Genomic DNA, 19805 nt, shown 5'->3' on the forward strand with positions numbered 1-19805 from the left:
TTGACATACAAGGGACTCCTTGACTACAAGGGACTCCTTCATAATGCAGTTAAGATATATGGGACTTGAAGTAGAGAGATTCGGGAATCATCACCATCCAGGAGTCTGCGTGGAGTCCTTGGAGGGAAAGAGAGGAACCAGCAGAGGATCCTTAAGCGAACATAATCTGAGGAGGCAAGATGGGTCTCTTTATCTTGTTTTCCATCAGCCTGTGGACCTTAAACGACTATTTGATGATAACGAGTAGTAGGTAGAGTGGCCTTGTATTCAGATTTGTGGGAGTTTGAATACTTTTTAATTCATAATATTACAATTGAATGTTTTGGAAGTATCCCACATACAAAATACTTAAGATTCATAATTTTTGAAAAGGGAATTGAGAATAGGTGGAAGCTAGGATAATACCTTAAAAAGTTAAAATTACATCAAATCCTTATGATAGTGCTCAAAGCTTACAGTTGTCTGTAGAGTACAGTTAGGGTGGAAATGAAGATTTGTCCATCACGTAGAGATGCTAGCAATGTGCTCAGACACTAGCTATGCACATTGCGTAAGATTTTGTTTCCTCGTGGTAAAAAACAAGGTGATAGATAATAGGGACCATCTCCTGGGGTTATTATAAAGGTGGAGGGTGCACAGCACCTGTCACGGAGCCCTGCCTGCAGTGTCAGCTGTCCTAGATCGTACTCTTTCCGTTAGGGCGTTCCTGAGGAGGCAGGGGGGTGATTTGGTCCATTCTCCTATAAAGTGGATACTTTATAGGTTTATATTGTTTTCTTTTTGGAAAGGATATTTTAAATTTAGGTATCTACAAACTAAAATAGGTCAGTAGCTCGGGAAGTTTCATGGGCAGAGTGATGAGTTCATGTGACTGGCAGCCCTGTGTGGCCAGCAGGCATTTTCTCTGTGGAGTTGATTGCACTCTCCTCTCCACTACAGTGTCTTACGTGCCAGGACCCTATCTGTTTCCCATTAGTATTTGGGATTGATGATAGGAGCTTCCAAAGTAGGAAGAGAAAAGGAGCGAGAAATTATTCTGACCTAGATATTGTGAGATGCTATGAGGCTACTCAGATCCTCGTCACCCCACTTTAGATTACTGCAGTAGTAATAAGTACCATCATCATTCTCTTTCTGGTACATCTGTACTTCATGTGATTATTGGAAAAACCTTTCTTAACTAACGTGAGAATCATCTCATTCTAGATCTAGAGGCCACAGTGGCTCCCTGTTGCCTTTGTTTCAGATCTGAAGCCCTCTCTGCAGGACTCTAAAGACAGCCAGTGTTTGCTAGCTTCTTGACTTAGCCTCCCCAGCCTCTTAGTACCACAGCTGTTGGTTTGTCTAAATTGTTTTCTTCTGTTACTATCTACCAGTCCTCCCGCCTCTCCCCTGGTCTGAGTTTGCTGCCTTTTGTACTGTGGTTGGGCATACCCTGATGCTGAGGTAAACATCTTTAGCCAGGTGATAGACTGTGAGTGTTAATTGACACTCCTTTTGCTGAGAGCACTTTGCCAGCCTCCATCAAAATTTTAAATGTACCAACCCTTTGGCAGAAGTTCCCCTTGTGGAGAGTAACGCTACAGAAGTATTTCAGCTGAAGATGTATGCACAAGGATGTGTATTATAGTGCTGTATGAAGTAGGGAGAGACTGGGAACAACCTGAATGTCCATCAGTGGGGGACTGGTTAAATAAGTCACAGAAGTGACTAATACAATACTGCATAGCAAAAAAAAGAGAATAATGTAGATGTTTAGGCGCAGATATAGAAGGAGATATATAATGTATTGTTAAGGGACCACAGAATAGACTGTGTACAGCAAATACGCTCCAGTTGTTTTTAAAGGAAAAGATTTAAACTCACATTTATACTTGGTTGTGCATTGAATGATTGTGGAAAGATAAATAACCTATTAGCAGTAAGCTTTGTGGAAGGGATCCTGGGAAGTAGGAGACAGTCTTTCTTTTCATTGTTTATCTCTTTGTATCCTTTGAACTCATACCATGGGAATATTTTTCCTTTTCAATTTTTTTTTTTTTTGCGGTACGTGGGCCTCTCACTGCTGTGGCCTCTCCCGTTGCAGAGCACAGGCTCCGGACGTGCAGGCTCAGCGGCCATGGCTCACGGGCCCAGCCGCTCTGCGGCATGTGGGATCTTCCCGGACCGGGGAACGAACCTGCGTCCCCTGCATCGGCAGGCGGACTCTCAAACCACTGCGCCACCAGGGAAGCCCCTCAAATATTTTATAAGTGTCCTTGACGTTACTTACTTATTTATTTATTTATTTTGGCTGTGTTGGGTCTTTGTTGCTGCGCGTGGGCTTTCTCTAGTTGAGGCGAGCGGGGGCTACTCTTTGTTGTGGTGCGCGGGCTTCTCATTGCAGTGGCTTCTCTTGTTGCGGAGCACGGGCTCTAGAGCGCAGGCTCAGTAGTTGTGGCGCACGGGCTTAGTTGTTCTGCCACATGTGGGATCTTCCTGGACCAGGGCTCGAACCCGTGTCCCCTGCATTGGCAGGCAGAGTCTTAACCACTGTGCCACCAGGGAAGCCCTGTCCTTGACATTTTATTCTACATTTTCTTCATAGTCCCATGTTGCCGTTAGTACTTAATTCATTTCATTATAAAAGAAAACAGAAGTACTCCTGCTCTTGGCCTCTACACTAGAGCCAGGACATAGTTTTGATCTTATCCTTCCTCACAATAGCACAGTATAACTAGTGTTTCCTTCCTGGTCATCCTTCACACCGTAAGATGTTAAGCACCCAGTGAAGGGACTGGTCCATACAAGATATTCAATAAATGTTTAGACATATTTTAAAATAAATTTATTTATTTATATTTATTTTTGGCTGCGTTGGGTCTTCGTTGCTGTGTGCGGGCTTTCTCTAGTTGCCGCGAGCGGGGGCTACTCTTTGTTGTGGTGTGCGGGCTTCTCATTGCGGTGGCTTCTCTTGTTGCAGAGCACGGGCTCTAGGCACGCGGGCTTCAGTAGTTGTGGCACGCGGGCTCAGTAGTTGTGGCTCATGGGCTCAGTAGTTGTGACTCGCAGGCTCTAGAGTGCAGGCTCAGTACATGTGGCTCACGGACTCAGTAGTTGTGGCGCGCGGGCTTAGTTGCTCCGCGGCATGTGCGATCTTCCCGGACCAGGGATCAAACCGGTGTGCCCTGCATTGGCAGGCGGATTCTTAACCACTGTGCCACCAGGGAAGTCCCTAGACATTTGTTAAAAGTAACATCTAAGTGAAAACTTCTGAAACAAATGTGTACATGCCCCTATCTCAAGCTCTTTTCACACTTTTTTTGTTTTGTGAGTCAGTCTCTGTTTTCCCTTTGATCTATAACATAAAGATGGTTAAAACCAGAATCAGTCAGTGGTGAAAAGCTTGTGAGTGAGATGAAGAAAAATAATACTGATAAAGGACTCTGAAAGGATAAACCACACTTCCCTTGTGTGGCTCCTTTGCGTTGTAGCATTATTACAGTGTGATGCTCTCTTAAATAGTCACAGCTGTGTATTTGTCACAGTGACAATCTGCGTGTGTGAACTAGTGTGCAGACTAGTGCGCACTGGTTTAAACCTTTGAATATCAGAGACTGCAGTGATGTGTTAAACATGAAGGCTGTGCTTAGTTGTTGTTTATAAACTATGGTGCTGAACGTATTTCTTGTTTTCTAATAGACATTGGCCTCTTCTTGTCTGTTAAATTACTTATTCCTACTTACTTTTCCTGAGATGAAAATAAGTATCTACCAGAAAATAAGTATAGCTCTGAAGGGGAAAAACCTCAGGTTTGTTATGCTATATAACTTTTATATCTTTATTACAGCTGCCAAATGTAGCCTTTATAGTCCCAGTGTAAGTTACGTAGATGATGGTTGTTTTAGGTTAAAACCTGGTACCTTTTCTGGATGTTCTCTCGGTTAAATTAATCCTTATGTTCAAACATAAATTGAAGCAGAACAAGTTCCATTTTCAGTGATTCTCACTAAATTTTGTTTTGGTTTTATTTCCAGCTGTATTTAATAACGGAAAGCCTCTTGTGGTTAAGAATAGTGTTTGAGATTTTGGTGGGATCTAATTATTTAAAAATTTTAAGCCTTAAAAAATGAAATGTAAAGTCATAGTAAAATTTCATGATGGCTTTCATAGTCTGTTAGTTCAGTGTTGCTTATTTTAGAGGGGACAGTATCCACATTAAAATGTGTATTTACTGTAGTTGTAACGGTCTTTTTCAGCTCGTTTTAAAAATCAGTTCATTTAGCCACAAAGAGAAAACAAAAAGAAATGTAAAAGGCTTATAAGCATAGGGCATGTGAGCCTGTTCCTGTTTCTTAACAGTTTACTAAAACAAGTGTCTAAGCACTGCCGGTAAACCTTGTGTGCACGTGTGTGTGTTTGAGGCACAGGTGGGGATCTGCTAGTTTGTTTGCCCATTGCGTGGCCGTTCTGCTCCTTCGTGGGGGTTTTTTTGTAACAGGGTGAAGGTCCCTGAATGGAGGCCTTGTTCCTGGCTTGATTTTGAAGTCCTCGCTGTTAATCTAAAGGAACCTGCAGGACATGCAGCTGGAAGTCCGTGTGACAAGTGAAAGTCTGGGATCCAGAGCAAGTAGTGTGTGTGTGTGTGTGTGTGTGAGAGAGAGAGAGAGAGAGAGAGAGAGAGAGAGAGAGAGAGTTCCCCGCCCCCCCCCAACCAGTCTAATTGTTAACCTCTGCCAGCAGCCAGACTGAGGAGCTACCCTTTTAAATATCCTTGGGCTGTCTGTGCTCAGAGACCTCACCTAAATGTTATCAGGTAAAAACCTGGACAATTGAGTGTAATTCTCCTACTGTAGTATAGTACTGACTGGGCATTCTGCGCTGCTGTTAGAGGCTAGATATCTTGCTTGGTTGTTTGGGGGGTTTATGTAAAAGGAAGAAGAGTTGCTTGGGAAATGCTGGATTGCTGGCGTGCTCTTTGCTTCAGAGCCTGTTTAAAGGCAGGTTGCACCGACACTTGGCTAGTGAAGTCTAGTTGGTACAGCTTGTGTACTTTCAGTACCAGCTATTGGTCCAAAGTTTCTTGGCTTAAGAAGCTGTGTCATTTTAAGTGTATACTGTATGAGAGAGGGGTGGGGCAGCAGGAGCTTTTTATAGGGTTTCAACTCATTAATTTTTAAAGTAATATTTTGAGAATTTAACAGGGGAAGTAGAACTTGTATATTGTGTTTCTTTAATTCTAACACATACTTAAACTGACAGGGAAGAAGGAGAGAATTTTATTTTTAAGTGATATTTTCCATTCTTTTTTTTTCTTCCCAATCAGAAACTGGTTCTTCAACTTTCAGTGCCAATTAAGACATGCTATAATAAGCATTTTACACTCTGTCCTGCTGTTTGACTTCGGGTGTAAATGGGGGTAGAATGTTTAGTAACTGAGCATGCATAGTTAAACAGCTAGAGATCTGACATACAGTAAGTTTGGCGTGGTATTTGGTTTATATTTCAGCATAATACTGAAACCATGCAGAATTCCTCCTGGAAAAGTGTTCAGCAGGATGCCAGAAAGGCCATGTTACTGATAAGTTTCTCTACTTCAGTAGGTTTTTTTAGTGTGTTTTGTCCCCACTGCTGTTTTATTCTTTATTGTGGTTCTTTGGTAACTGTGCCACGTGAACATGAAATTCTATACGTGAGTGTTTATTGGTTTTGTAGAAACCCCAGGATACTGTCAGCTTAATAACTGTGTTGTTTTGTGGGTTGCTGAGAGGGCGTATTAAAAGTCAGTTGATAATAAAGTTTTCATTAATTATTTTACATTTTCAAGGTAATATTAAAGACGGTTCAACCAAAATCAGAATTAAACAATAACATGAGCTTTTGGTTTGCTATGGTTTAAGAGAGTTTGGTTATAGCTGGCTTTCTTTCCCTTCTATTACTGACTGTCACCTTCCTGCAGAACTCAAATATGGTCTTTAGGTTGTATGGTTGCCTAATAAATTTAATTGCTAATTATATGTATTTTTGCTCTTGATGATCCACTGCCTTTTTGTATTTTATTTTTGCTTTTGAGAAAGTGTTACAGAAATGATAATTCTAACATAGATGTCTGCTTAAATGTAAGATGAATTGATACTTTGTGATAAGCCTTTGCTTCATCTTGATTACCAAAGAAGCTTGTAACTCACTGAGATATTTCTTTATATTTGTGTTTGTTTAGGATATGTCTCAGGAAGGCTATGGAACTAGGTCTCAACCTCCTCTGGCTCCTGGAAAACCCAACCATGAAGACTTGAACTTAATACAACAAGAAAGACCATCAAGTTTACCAGTAAGACTATTAATGTACTGATTTGGAAATACAGTGAGTTACAGATTTCTAAAAAGAGCATTGGTTTTTGTTTATTCTACTTTATGTTGAGACTTGAGGGAGAAGCTTATGGATTTCAGGTATATTTGTGATATATTAATTTTTATTTTACAGTTTCCTTCTCAAAGGAGCTGTGTAGTCATTTGTAGGTGTCTCCGAGTCCAGTGTTGTAGGTATCTCTAAGTCCAATTGGAAGCTTACATTTGGCTGACAGGTTTTGTGGCACAAAGGTGTTTCTTTTGTACAGTTGTGCTTTGCATAGCCTGTTGCTTTCTGGTAGTGATTCAGAACAGAGGTATCTATATAGGAGTTATATGTAAAGGAAATTCCGATTTGGCAAAGAATGAGATAAGGCATCCAGTGGTAGTTTGAATTTCTTCTGGGACTTCATGTAACGAGAAGTCACCCAATCTTTTTTCACCCAAAAGAAAGTATTTTAGTTTAAAATTGGAAAATACAGCTTATAAGTATTTCCATTAGCAAATTATTGGGTATATATTGACTAGAGTAGTAGCTAAATTATAGGTTACATGTTAATGCCCTTAAATAGTTCACCTGGGCTTAATTTTCCTTTTTTTATCCCCCCATGGGCAACCTCATTTAAATGAGATATTCCTTAAAAATTCAAAGAATATATTTGTGCAAACAAATTTTTATATATATTTTCTTGTTAAAATATTTTGATGTGAAGACATTGTTATTGCTTAGTCTCTATTAAGAAGTCATATTTAAGACAGGAACTCAGACTAACCGTGATTTTAATTTGAATCTTAAACATGTTTACATTAAGTAAGATTTATTATATTACTTCTAAACATTTGAGAGCCAGCATTTGTAAAGACTGTTATACATGACATTTGGCACATACCATACCCATTTTTAAGTTATATGTAGCCGTAGAGTAGAAGGTAAGTGATGGCTACAGGATGTGTAATATCTTTGAATCTGATGCACATGTATTTGAAACCCTAATTTTTACAGCTTTTATTTCTATGGTGGGAAGTGGGTAAAATTTACTGTGGTCATTTTTTAGTCACATTGGAATATTTATTATCTAGTTATATGGTTTTTGAAGGAATGAAAAAGGTAATGGACTCTTGTGTTCTAAGCTGTAAGCTTTTTTATTCAGCAGATAATTCAGAGCTTGGTGAGCATGGGGGGGTGTGTGTGTGCGTGTGCGTGTGTGTGCGTGTGCGTGCGTGCGCGCGCACCTGCATCCGCAAATGCACATGAATGCTGTTGATAAATGCAACATTTGCTGAACATTTGGAAATTGGCTTGTGGTTTTAGGAAATTTAAATTGACTCGTGGGAAGGTGAGCAGTGGTTGACAGTGAATTCTACTTTTTTACCACAGGATTTTTAGTGTTTTAGATAAGCCCCACTTTTTAGGTTTGTCATTGGCTGGTGATGTGTACTGTTTTACAGGTTGGAGAATTTGTTAAAGATTGATACCGGTTTTCTACAGAGCTCTAAGAATAGTTTGCAGCGTACTGCTTTCTTCACATCCATTTGAACTTCTGTGTCACCTACTAGGCTATGCTTCTTTTCATTGCTCTGCTTTGGAATCAATGGTTGACTTTCAGCTAACTGTACAGCATAATTGGGGGAGAATGAAGTGCGGTAGTCCCAGAAAACTGAAGAGTTCTGCTTTGGGATGGTGCAAAGTTGATTACTGGAAAAGGAGCTCAGAGTATTTTAGGAGGTGAACCAATATATTCTTCAACAGTTTAAGTCTTTTGGATGGTTCTATTTGTATACATACAATGGCTAACTTTATTCTTTAATGTTTATCTTACTTCCTTCCCTAGGGGATTTAAGGTTGCTCATAATATAAATTTTCTTATGAAGCTATTAAAAAAAGAAACGCCCTAATTAGTGGTTTCTTTCTGTAACTCACAGATAAATAGCATGCTGATTTTAATTTTGATTTTAATTTGAATTTCAAACATGTTTAAGTAAGATTTATTATGTTACTTCTAAACATTTGAGAACCGGCATTTGTAAAGAATGTTGTACATGACATTTGGCGCATACCACACCCATATACTCAATAACATTTCAATAATCTTTTTTTAGAGAGGAAAGTTTCCAGGTTTTATGCTGAGTACATAGAAGCATCAGTTACTGAATAAAGGACAAATTGTAGATTGGTTGGTTGTACCTAACTAAACCTCCTGCCCCCAATCTGTTAAGACGAAAATTGGCTTTATGTAAATGAATTTTGGTGTACCACTTTTCTTTCAACAGGTTTTGTTTGTGTAGAAAGTTTTTCTATATAGAGTTTAGAAATATATTTTTATTGATATAGACACTGCATCAATATGTTATATAAAACAAAGGTAATTACAGTTTTGGGCAGAGATTTGTTGGTATTCTATATGGCTCTAATATGTATTTTTACTCTAACTTGGCTAAATTGATTCTATAAGTACCATGAAACTGTATTTGTTATCACGTCTGAATTTATTAGGTGTTTTGTAGATTTCTGCTGTGTTTTTTCCTTTTCAAGTGTTAGTGATGCAACTTTTGTCTTTTTACTTAAGGTTAAAGGCCATCCATCATATTTGTAATCTCTCGTTTTGTAATTTTGAACCAAGGAAATTGTGGGTCTTATCTGTATGTTTAAAAATATGTGGTAAAAATGATTCTAAAGTATAATCAAATCTCTATCCGTTATGTATGTGACTATAAGAAGGAAGCTTCTTAAGTAGTTGTTTCTTAAATTTTTCCTTAAGTTGAGTTAGATTGATAGAGTTTGTAATGTTTTTCTGCATGTGGGGTATTTTCTGTAGTGTGTTTTTGTTATACAGTTAACTTTCCATTACAAGAAATCAAGGCATTTTCTTACGCTAGATCTAGAATTTGCTTCTCTCAGCAACTTGTCCTCTCACCATTGTTTAAATTGGTATTTGTCTGTATTTGCATTTCATTAAGTTCTTGGTGATCTTCAGTAGCTAATGCAGTTGTGTTTTCCATCTGACCGAGTTCTTCAGCTCATCCACATGAAGCCAATGACTGATAACTTAATATTTGTCGTCTTGTTGTCTTGGTGCCGTGACCAGTAATATTTGCTTTTAACTTAATGCACTCAGACCTAAGCTCCGAACAAATCTTCCTTAATAATGTCTACTGCTTTCTATACCTCTTAATCATATAGCCTTCTCCCTGTTGAGGTTCATTAGCTTACATATCATTGGTGTTACCATTACTAACAAATTTTAACATATAGCATGTGACATAAAAATTAGCTTGAAGACCTGACTCTATCTCCTTGGAATATTATCACTTAAAATTTGAGCACATTCTATAATTTTTTTCTACCTCTAATATTGATACGAAGTGAAGCCATCATTAAGTAAAATATACAGTGGAAGGTCTAAACAAATGCTATAGCTTATCAACTCCTTTATTTTATAAACATTGAGTATATCTCAATTTACACTCTGACCCCCAGACTATGATTTAATACATTTTTTGTTGAGTCTTTTTTTAACTTTTTCATCTCTTATGGCATTTACTAGTCATCCTTTTATTGCAGTTACTTTTTGTTTTTTTTGTTTTTTTGCGGTACGCGGGCCTCTCACTGTTGTGGGCTCTCCCGTTGCGGAGCACAGGCTCTGGACGCGCAGGCTCAGCGGCCACGGCTCACGGGCCCAGCCGCTCCACAGCACGTGGCATCTTCCCGGACCGGGGCACGAACCCGTGTCCCCTGCATCGGCAGGCGGACTCTCAACCACTGCGCCACCAGGGAAGCCCTATTGCAGTTACTTTTATAATTGTCTTGCCTCTCCCTCTCACCCTCAACAGACTAGAATCTTTTCACTGTATTTATTATGTTTTATTCAGTAAGTATTTTCCTAATAGAATTTATGTAAGAATTTTTCAGTACATTCTTCCCCTAGTTGCAGAATTTTCTTTTAATTGCTTACAGGATCTTTTCCAAGGTATTGAATTGACATCAGGAGAGCCTATGTTCTCCATATGCTACTGATACTAAAGGATTATATGAATGTGGTATCTGTATTGGCAGGGTGGTTTTATTCTTAAAACTATTTTCTTTTATTATAAAATGACATTTGAATTTTACTTTGGTAACCTTAACCTTCAAGAGAAGAAAAAGTGGGCACTTTTGTATAATTAATCTAAAAGTAGTGTGAAACATTCTTTTCTTAGTAATGTATATTTTTTAAGAAAAATATTTATTTATTTAGGCTGCGCTGGGTCTTAGTTGTGGCACGCAGGCTCTTCGCTGTGGCATGCGTGCTCATAGTTGTGGTATGCGTGCGTGATCTAGTTTCGCAACCAGGGGTCGAACCTGGGCCCCCTGTATTGGGAGCACAGAGTCTTATGCGCTGGAACACCATAATGTATATTTTTAATTGTAAAAGTGAATAAATTGACAAACAGTAATCATGAATTCAGTGAATACAGTAAATACATGTTTATACTATTATTATAAAGCATCTGCAGACACAGTTAACCATTTGCATAACTTTGAAACTGAAGGTACAGACACACTTTGATAACTTGGAGAAGTGTTAAATGGAGCGTACAACATTCCGTTTCTTTCCTAGGATTTACCGTAATTTCCTTGTTCTAAGCAAATAGTGCTTTCTCGAAACTCCAGGGATCTGAAGAGTTGCTGATACTCCTCAGTTTAGAAATAACTTATTTGTTTTTTTCTTCAGAGAGACCTGCCACCGGTTTGTATTTCAGATAGCAGGTCCATTATTCTGTTTACCTAAGATACAGAGTATGATCAGTCATATTCTAAAGGCCTTTGCGAAGGCCCATCAGGTCATTGAAAACCTCTTTCTGACCCTTTCTTTCTTAAATAGGAAGCATTTAAAGAGGTTGACATGAAAAGGGTTTGATCTGTCCAAGTTTAGTAAAAACCCTAAATGTCCTGTGGAACCGTGCTTATGGCTCTTTTGTTGAGCTTGCAATTAGAAGGAAGTATTGAGGTTTAGATAAAACGTATTCTTTTTCCCCTTTGTGAAAGGAAGGAGGTGGTATATGCTGGTTGTTCTTTGAAATAGAGGGTGTTAAACAGGATATTGGAAGCCTGAAAGAGAATGGTTGAAAAACTGTTATTACCAAGAATGTTCTTTGGGAGTTAGGTATTAGCAACAGAGCATGCAATGATTTCCCTTTATTGAAAAAGAATACTTCTGTGTGTGTGTTTGTTTTATTAATCTTTAATGACACATGTTGGGTTAGGGGTAAATGGTCATGTACTTCGGAAGCATGTATGAAAAATGATATGTTAATAGGGACATTTTAAGTGTGTGGATTTGATAATATAGTTCCTATGAACAATTAGCAACTATTGGAAAAGCTAGGCAGAGCAGTTTTTAACTGGGTTTTGCCTTTACCAAGTTCTCAATCCATCTAAGAATACAAATTGTTAAGATGATGTTAACCTGTTAGTTGTCAGGTTTTTGCAAAAGTTAAAATCTACCAGGTAAGAATTAGATGTTTGGCTGCTGAATGAACTTTTTCCAAACTTTTTAAAATTTGTATCTTGAGCTTGCATTAAGTGGTTGTCATTAAAAGGTTAAGAGTGTAACTGTCTTCTGTTGATTGATCGTTCTCAAATCGTCCTGAACATTTAAAAAAGTCTAAGTTAATAAAAAGAGAAATTTAAACTGTTGTCCCCCTTCTCTCAGTGTTCAAGCAGTGATAATCCCTGTGTGCAGCTGAAGACATCAGCTGTCTGTTATCAGTGTTTCCTAAATGTTATCAGGGTATGTTGGGTCTTGAAGTCATGGAAGTCTTAAAAAGTGGGCACCTGGTGAATGGAGCAGGAGGTTCTCTGAAGGGTGTGTCTTGTCAGCGAGAGCATCTGCAGACACAGTTAACCATTATGCATAACTTTGAAACGGAAGGTACAGACACATTTTGATATCTTGGAGAAGTGTTAAATGGAGCGTACAACATTCCGTTTCTTACCTAGGATTTACCATAATTTGCAAATGTAATTTTAGTCTCTGGTCTATTCTATATGGAGACGACAGTTCTTTTTGGATTCAGTTTGAGAGAAATATGAAAAGACCTTACTTGAAGGTCCTAATTTAGGAAAAGTGATAGTGACTCTGACAGATGTTTATTTTCCCACATGGATTATTTCTTTAAGATGTGATATTCTGTAATTTTATCCCCCAGAGTATTTTTGTGATATTTTGAAAATAGGGGAAATACTCGAACCTTGAGCAAGGTAAGAAGTCGTAGGAAGTGGGAAGGTATGTTTCTCTCTCTTTCAAAACAATCTTCCACTTAAATATTTGTTCTGTAAATGAATGTTCAATAAAACCTTACCAGTTTGGATTTCTTCCAGGTTACAGCAGGCTAAATATATGGAAATCTTGAATAAATTAATATTTAAAAAGAACTATAGTTTGTTTTTAAATAACTCGAATGTTTGTGTGCAAAGTGTTTCTAATTTGAGATCTTTCAGTCCTTTTGAAATAGATGGATAATTCTAAATTCATTAGAGCTGAGGTATTTGCTTAGTGGTGATGCATTATTTTCAGAAATTCGTTTAATTTTTAAAAACACATTTGAACTAAGCATACCTCCTGTAGACCTTTTTACATAATATTCTGAGGCTTTCCATTTAAAATATGGGGGAAATGAATTTTAACCCATTTTATGGGACTGTCAATTCCAAAAAAAAAATAATGAAGGAGTACTGTAAGAAAGAGATACTAGACAAAATTGGAGATGAAGAGAGGCTGAAACATAACTGATTTTCAGGATATTGGTTTTGATAATAGAAGGATAACTATGATCTGTAGTTGATAAATGAGGCTCATTAAGTAAGCGATGATAAATGCAGATATTCCTGGCTAATAGGAAAGTCAGCATACAAATTTTGCTGTAACAAATGGGAGACTGGAAGGTTTTGACCAGCCTTTTGGCTCTTCAGATGACCTGTGAGAGGCCATGGAGCCTCCTCTGTGGCCTCACAGGCTGGGGTGCACGTAACTGTCAGGTCTGAATGCAAATAGCCGCAGAACCATACCTGGACATAAGCCTCTTTTACCAGAGGGCCGTCTCTGAGCACAAGGGGGTGAGCAGCAGTGTTGGGCTTTAGTACAAACCACAAAGAGCCGTGTGTGTGAGGGATTCTCACATGTGGGCATGGGGGCTCCAGTAGGACAGTTATCAGCAGCGTAGCTCCTTCGAGTTTTGTTTTTTTTTTTTTGCCTTATGCGGGCCTCTCACTGTTGTGGCCTCTCCCGTTGCGGAGTACAGGCTCCGGACGCGCAGGCTCAGCGGCCATGGCTCACGGGCCCAGCTGCTCCGCGGCATGTGGGATCTTCCCGGACCGGGGCACGAACCCGTGTCCCCTGCATCGGCAGGCAGACTCCCAACCACTGCGCCACCAGGGAAGCCCTCTCCTTCGAGTTTTAATTTCAATTTTTTATGCTAGAACAAAAAAACGAGTGATGTTCAAGAGGTACCTTTTCATATTTTAACCTGCCGTTTCGGTTTCCACAGATGGCAGTTCTTGGCATGTTGAGCCAGAAAGCCGCCTCCTTTTCTTCCTGGTGCTTCTCCTGTTCACTGGCATCTAGAAGGGGTAGCGGGCTTCCTCCAGATTATACAGGCATGGCCATTGTAAGACGTTGAGTTGAATGCATTTTACTATACATTATCCAAGTTAGCTAGGAAGTAAATTTTAGTTTGCAGATTTCCACTTTGTTTGTAACTGAAGGCACACATCTGTAGTATGTAACAAGAGACACATAACCAACAGGAGCTCAGAGTAGCATTTGTGGACTGGTTAATTGCTTTTATTTTTTTTTTTTGAACTGGAAGGAACTATTTTGAATATTAACTGTCAGTTTAGGAGAGGAAATAAATACATGTAGAGAAGGTTCTTACCTGAGAGCAAAAATTTCTATTTTTCCTTCACAGTGTAAAATTTTAGAGGTGTCTCTCTCTTTCTCATCTTTTTTCTTTGCCTTTGCTAAATTGTAAAATAACTGAATGGTCTCGTTTTCCTTTGTTTGGGTCAAGAAATTTTAGCTGAAAATTGTTACTGTGTGAAAGAAGATTATTGACTCAACAAGCCTTCAATTTTCCGTGAATAACACTCCCACCCCCTAGCTTCAGGAACATGCCGTGCATGCATTCTATTTTAAAATACAGACTGTAATTTAAAACAGGCGGTTTGATGCCCCACTGAACTTTGTTTAAGCCTGGAATAAAAGAGGGGAAAAAAGCTTTAAGCCACAAAAAAGTGACTAAGCTTTCTCAACCAGTTTTCTTCATAATGCATTCTATTCAATAAAAAAAAGTTTCCAGGTACTATTGTTGTCTCTTCCCATACGACCTGCATTTTTATCCAATGTTAGATTGTGGTGTGTGCGTTTTTTCCCTTTATTTCATTACCGGGCTGTCATTGACTTTTTAAAGTGTTCAGAGTAGTGTTCGTTTGCAGTGGGATCTGCGTGCTGTGTGCCTCTGTGCATGTTGTCCACATTCAGCGTGTGTGAGAACATTAATTCTAAAATTAAACCCATAGTTTTTAGTATTCACTTATTGATAGCTAATTTTCTAGAGTTCTGTTGTTTTAAATAGTACCTGATTATTAGACTGGACTGATATAAATAGTTAACTATAACATTTTTTACTATCAGATCATTATAAAAATGATTCATTAGAAGCATTTTATATCACTTGCCTTTTTTCCCCCTTCTCACAGAAATGAAAGTGAACGGCTTATAATGACTTGTATGGAAGGAATGATGACTTTGTTTTGATAAAACGATATGTATTGACCTGGAGACCTGTTGTAATGATGGTGCTGTATGGCAGAGGCAGGATTAAGTCTCAGCCAGGGTTCTGGTCTTGAGCAATTCACGTCACTTCTCAGGACGTGTGTGTCCTTGTCTGAAAAATGAATGTTAGAGCATGTTCCGACTCCTAGATTTTACGTTAAAGGCTTTGTTTGTTAGTATGTGAGAAAAGCACTGACAAAATGAACTCTTTGCTTTCAGGGAGAAGTTGAATGAGAGAAGTGCAGCCATCTTGAAATCTTCAGTAACAGCTTGTGTATGCCCTTGGTGGCTCCTCTCCCATATTCTTAGGAGCCATTTGCCTCTGAACATATTTAAGGATTGGGGGTTGCCTAGTTGAGCGCCTAGCCTTATTCTTTAGGTCATGCGGGAGCCGTGGGCCTTCTTGTGGACTCCGTCTCCAACCTCTCAGGGATTGCAGAGGTTCCCCTCTCTCCCCATGGGATCAGTTTGGGAGTCTGATGTATATGAGTCGGGGAAGCCTGGGGAGAAGAAAAGTCCATGTGAGAAGTTGAAAAGTACATATTCCAGGTAACTTTATGGCCTCCTGCTAAAGTGGGGGGTAGAAAAGACAAATAAGGAAGCTGCAGGACAATGAAATCTTGTCTTTGTAATGCACAGTCTAATGCCTTTTCCTACTGCACCGGTGGGAACCCAGCAGGGACAGTTTTCTGAACCAAGATGATCAGGTGTGAGTGGATTTTAATTTTATGCTGGTGGAAGGAAGGTCCTGATGGCCTACACCTGAGGTCTCTATTTACTTCTGACACGCCAGGTTTACATTTGTATATTGTAAAGTAATTGCATAATAACTCTTTGCTTTTTAAACTGAAATATACCACCAGTGGAAATATTAGCAACCCAGGGACATAAAAACCACCATTTCTTTTTAATGAACCCAAACCAGTTTTAATGCCCCCTGCATTTCTATAGTTTGTTTCTGTGTGCCTTTTAAGTCTTTGGAGCTCGCTGTTTTGATTTGGGTAGAATGCTATGTGACAAGTCTTACTTTTACTTGTCATTTTACTTCTCTTTCTTTCTTTTTTTTTTTTTAAATATTTATTTGGCTGCACTGGATCTTAGTTTCGGCACTCGGGATCTTCATTGTGGTGTGCGGGATTCTTAGTTGCGGCATGTGCAATCCAGCTCCCTGACCAGGGATTGAACCCAGGCCCCCTGCGTTGGGAGTGGGGAGTCTCAACCACTGGACCGCTAGGGAAGTCCCTACTTCTCTTTCTATCAAAGCACAAAATGGTGTTCATTGAGGCGGTGGCATAGACTATACCTGATCCACAGGTAAACGTCTTTTCTCAAAGTAGACTAGAATGAGTGAACCTGGAGGCCACTGAGTGACAGGACAGTACAGCATTATCCTGCCCCCATCTGAAACCTGCCCCCATCTGAAACCTGCCCTGATACCGATACTCTTTCTTCTTTTTCAAAATTTTCTAATGTAAGTAGGGATCTTCATTAGTCTTTATTTTTCCCCTGGGTTTGGGTGGTTGAGTGCAGTGAGCCACTTAGTACCTTCTGACACTAAAAATATGTGGTTGGTCTTTTCTAAGTATCTGCATCTGGAGAAAATTTGGCTTCAAAATAATAATATATTTATTATATATATAATAATTTATTTGGTACCATTATAAAATGTCATGTTTTATATAAATAAAATTTTCAGTTGTTATTAGAAACTGCTAGTAAAAGAAGAATAAATATGCCCAGAGTACGATTTTTAGTGAATATCCTAGGTAAAGCACATGAACTTTAAAGACAGGACTTCCTGACATCTGTTTTGCCTGCTCAAAGCCACATCCCACCCCATTCTTCTATTTTTGAACGTCTGGGACTTTTAGGTTACCAAGACAAGTGAATTGTACCATGCCTTTTAGTTATGAAAAGCGTTCATTTTTCAAAATGCCTTTATTACTGCTGGAGACAGGGAGACAAGTTTAGAGCTATTGTATTATCTCAATAATGAGGTTGAGTCAGATTATTAAAAAGTGATAGCAGTGAGAACACAGACGGAGAAAGTTGTGGAAATAAAGGGAGGGATGAATGGTAGTTGCTTTTAAGTTTTTAAACTAAATGACCAGGAGGTATGGTGGTGTTGGTGACAAACACAGGGAAATGGTGGTGGGGAGTTGGTTTGCGGAGAAAAGAATACCCAGAGATTTTATGAGATTAAAAGGCAAGTCCTGAATAACTGTGCTGGAATTCTAAAACTCCTAAAAGGGAGCAATTCATCTTTGCTACCAAAGCCTTATTTTTTGTATAGTTCTTTACATGGGTTAAAATATTGTCATAAATAGGAATTGATGTTAAAAGAATGATGGCATTGGCTATAACTTTACATTTCATTTAAATTCTTGGAGATGATTTGAAGAATATCATAGCAGAGTTTGTATAAACAACTCAACAGATCATTCCAGAGAGTTTCTAACTCTAATTGGAATAAGACAAGAGTACAGTCTCAAGAAATAGAAGAAACTTTATTATTATTATTTTTTCAATTGGCATTCGTGGCTGGTCTCATCATCTTTGCTTTTAAGGTAGTGCAGTAAGTTTATATCCTAAAATGTTCCTTTCCTTGGGTAGGGACGGGTTACTTTATATTGTGTTGTTTGGTTTACTTTTGAATGATTTAGACTTTGTTCTTGTTGTACCAATTCGTTTTGGAGGAACATTCCTTAGTTATCTCATAATCTCTTCTTTTCTGAAACTTATTTTGAGTATATGGGTTTGTGAGCCTAGTATACAAATTTATGTCTTGCGTGTGTGTGTGTGTTGTTTTTTTTTTCCTTCTTTTAGGGTGACTGTGGGAGGGGGCAGGGAACCTAGTTTTAACATGCTGTTTCTGAAAGACGTTCTATTTTAGAAATGGTTTACCCCTTTAAGCACCATGAATTTCTGTGATACATTTGAATCCCAGCAGAGGAAATGGGACCTCAGGGAGATAACTGTGCACTCTGAAGGGATACTCTCTTGTTTGTTTGTTTGTTTTTAAATCAAGCCCCTCCCCACTTTTTTCTTCCATTTTTAAAGCGTAGTCATTTCACTTCCTACATGCAGAGCAAAAGTTTAATATAAATGAGTTCTTAAAATGTGTGTATTTTGGGGCTTCCCTGGTGGCGCAGTGGTTGAGAGTCCGCCTGCCGATGCAGGGGACGCGGGTTCGTGCCCCGGTCCGGGAGGATCCCACATGCCGCGGAGCGGCTGGGCCCGGTGAGCCATGGCCGCTGAGCCTGCGCGTCCGGAGCCTGTGCTCCGCAGCGGGAGAGGCCACAACAGTGAGGGCCCGCGTACCACAAAAAAAAAAAAAAAAAGTGTGTATTTTTACGTATTTAATTTGATTCAGATTTTTAAAAATTCTGTTTCCCAGATGTGAAAATAGAGACTCAAAAATGGCAGGAAACTTGCCTCAAAGTTCGACAGCAGTGGAGTTACAGTGAGTCTGTAGCTCATTCCATTATAGCAGCTGTCTGCATATACCTGTTCCTGCGTACACCTCAGTGTCCTTGTAAACTTTGGTTGTTAAACCTAAAGTCCTTCTTTTTTTAAAAAATAAAACCGTTCTACCAGTTTTGATTAAAATCATGAGTGTCCTTGAATAAACATGAAAGTGTGCAAATTTCCCCAAGTGCTCTTACTTTTCATAGTTACTACATGTAGGCCTTTCTGAGCTAGCATGCCTAAATGTTGATACCCACTATCAAGGCACAAGATTTCACCTTATACAGAAAATTTCAATTACATTTAACAATCACTTATTGATTACCTCCTTTGTTTAAAATTTTATATTAGCTGTAATGAAATAAAAATAAAATTTTAATTATTTCACTAGCTTATTAGCGTTTGTTCTTTCCTATAACAATTCAGCAATAAGAGATCAACAAGAAAACAGGTCTGTGTTCAGGATGCCTGTTATTTAAAATATTTTAACATATTATCTCATTTTACCTTCAGAGAACCATCTATAGAATCTGCAGAATTCATACTTTCAGTATGTGTTATTTCAAGGAAATGATTTGTCATTTTCTGGAAGTCTTAAATATTTGAAAGTGTAAGAGCAGTGATGGCTATATCAAAATTATATTCACCTTTTATACAAGACATTCAAGTGGCTTTTAATCACATATTATCAGCGCTAGTGGTTTTAGAAAAAGGAGAACACTGTTTGCCAGCACTTTTGTGATCACTTGGCTTGGTAGAGTAACGATCACGCTGGCTTTCTTGAGTGGCTTCATAAGGAATTTTATTATTTTTACTACTTTTTTCCTGACTTAATTTGCACTTTCTATTTTTATAGGGATGAAGACAAAATAATAAAGTTCTAGTCATCTTTGACTAGACTTTGGCCCTGTTTTGAGATATCAGATTTTGAAAAGTGTACCTAATTATGCATGTTATGGTTGACACGGCATGTTCACACTTGCCATCAATTCAGTGTGACTGCCTGGTACTTCCCTTGACCCCTCTGCATCACCAGAGATATAACACATATAAAACCTCTTGTGTAGTACTTGTGACCTGTGTAGGTGCTCAATAAATGTCAATTTCTTAGCCTTTGTTTGCCCTCCTTCTGCTTTGAAATTGCATTTCGCACATCTTTAGTGCATGACTGCGGGTAATTTTTGGTTTAAGTACTGC

At 38.7% G+C, this 19805-nt stretch overlaps 1 protein-coding gene across 5 annotated transcripts in view; it reads left to right on the forward strand.

Annotated features, from left to right (window-relative positions):
- The window catches only part of ARID1B (AT-rich interaction domain 1B), a 410652-nt gene that overhangs the window by 146890 nt on the left and 243957 nt on the right, over nucleotides 1-19805 (forward strand). For all 5 annotated transcript variants that reach the window (XM_070043437.1, XM_060283285.1, XM_060283284.1 and 2 more), the window contains exon 4: nucleotides 6200-6310. In XM_070043437.1, coding sequence (XP_069899538.1) covers nucleotides 6200-6310 — 111 coding nt within the window. The remainder of the gene's footprint in view (nucleotides 1-6199; nucleotides 6311-19805) is intronic.

The sequence above is a fragment of the Globicephala melas genome, chromosome 14 (genome assembly GCF_963455315.2).
Source record: "Globicephala melas chromosome 14, mGloMel1.2, whole genome shotgun sequence".
NCBI classification, from domain to species: Eukaryota; Metazoa; Chordata; class Mammalia; order Artiodactyla; family Delphinidae; genus Globicephala; species Globicephala melas.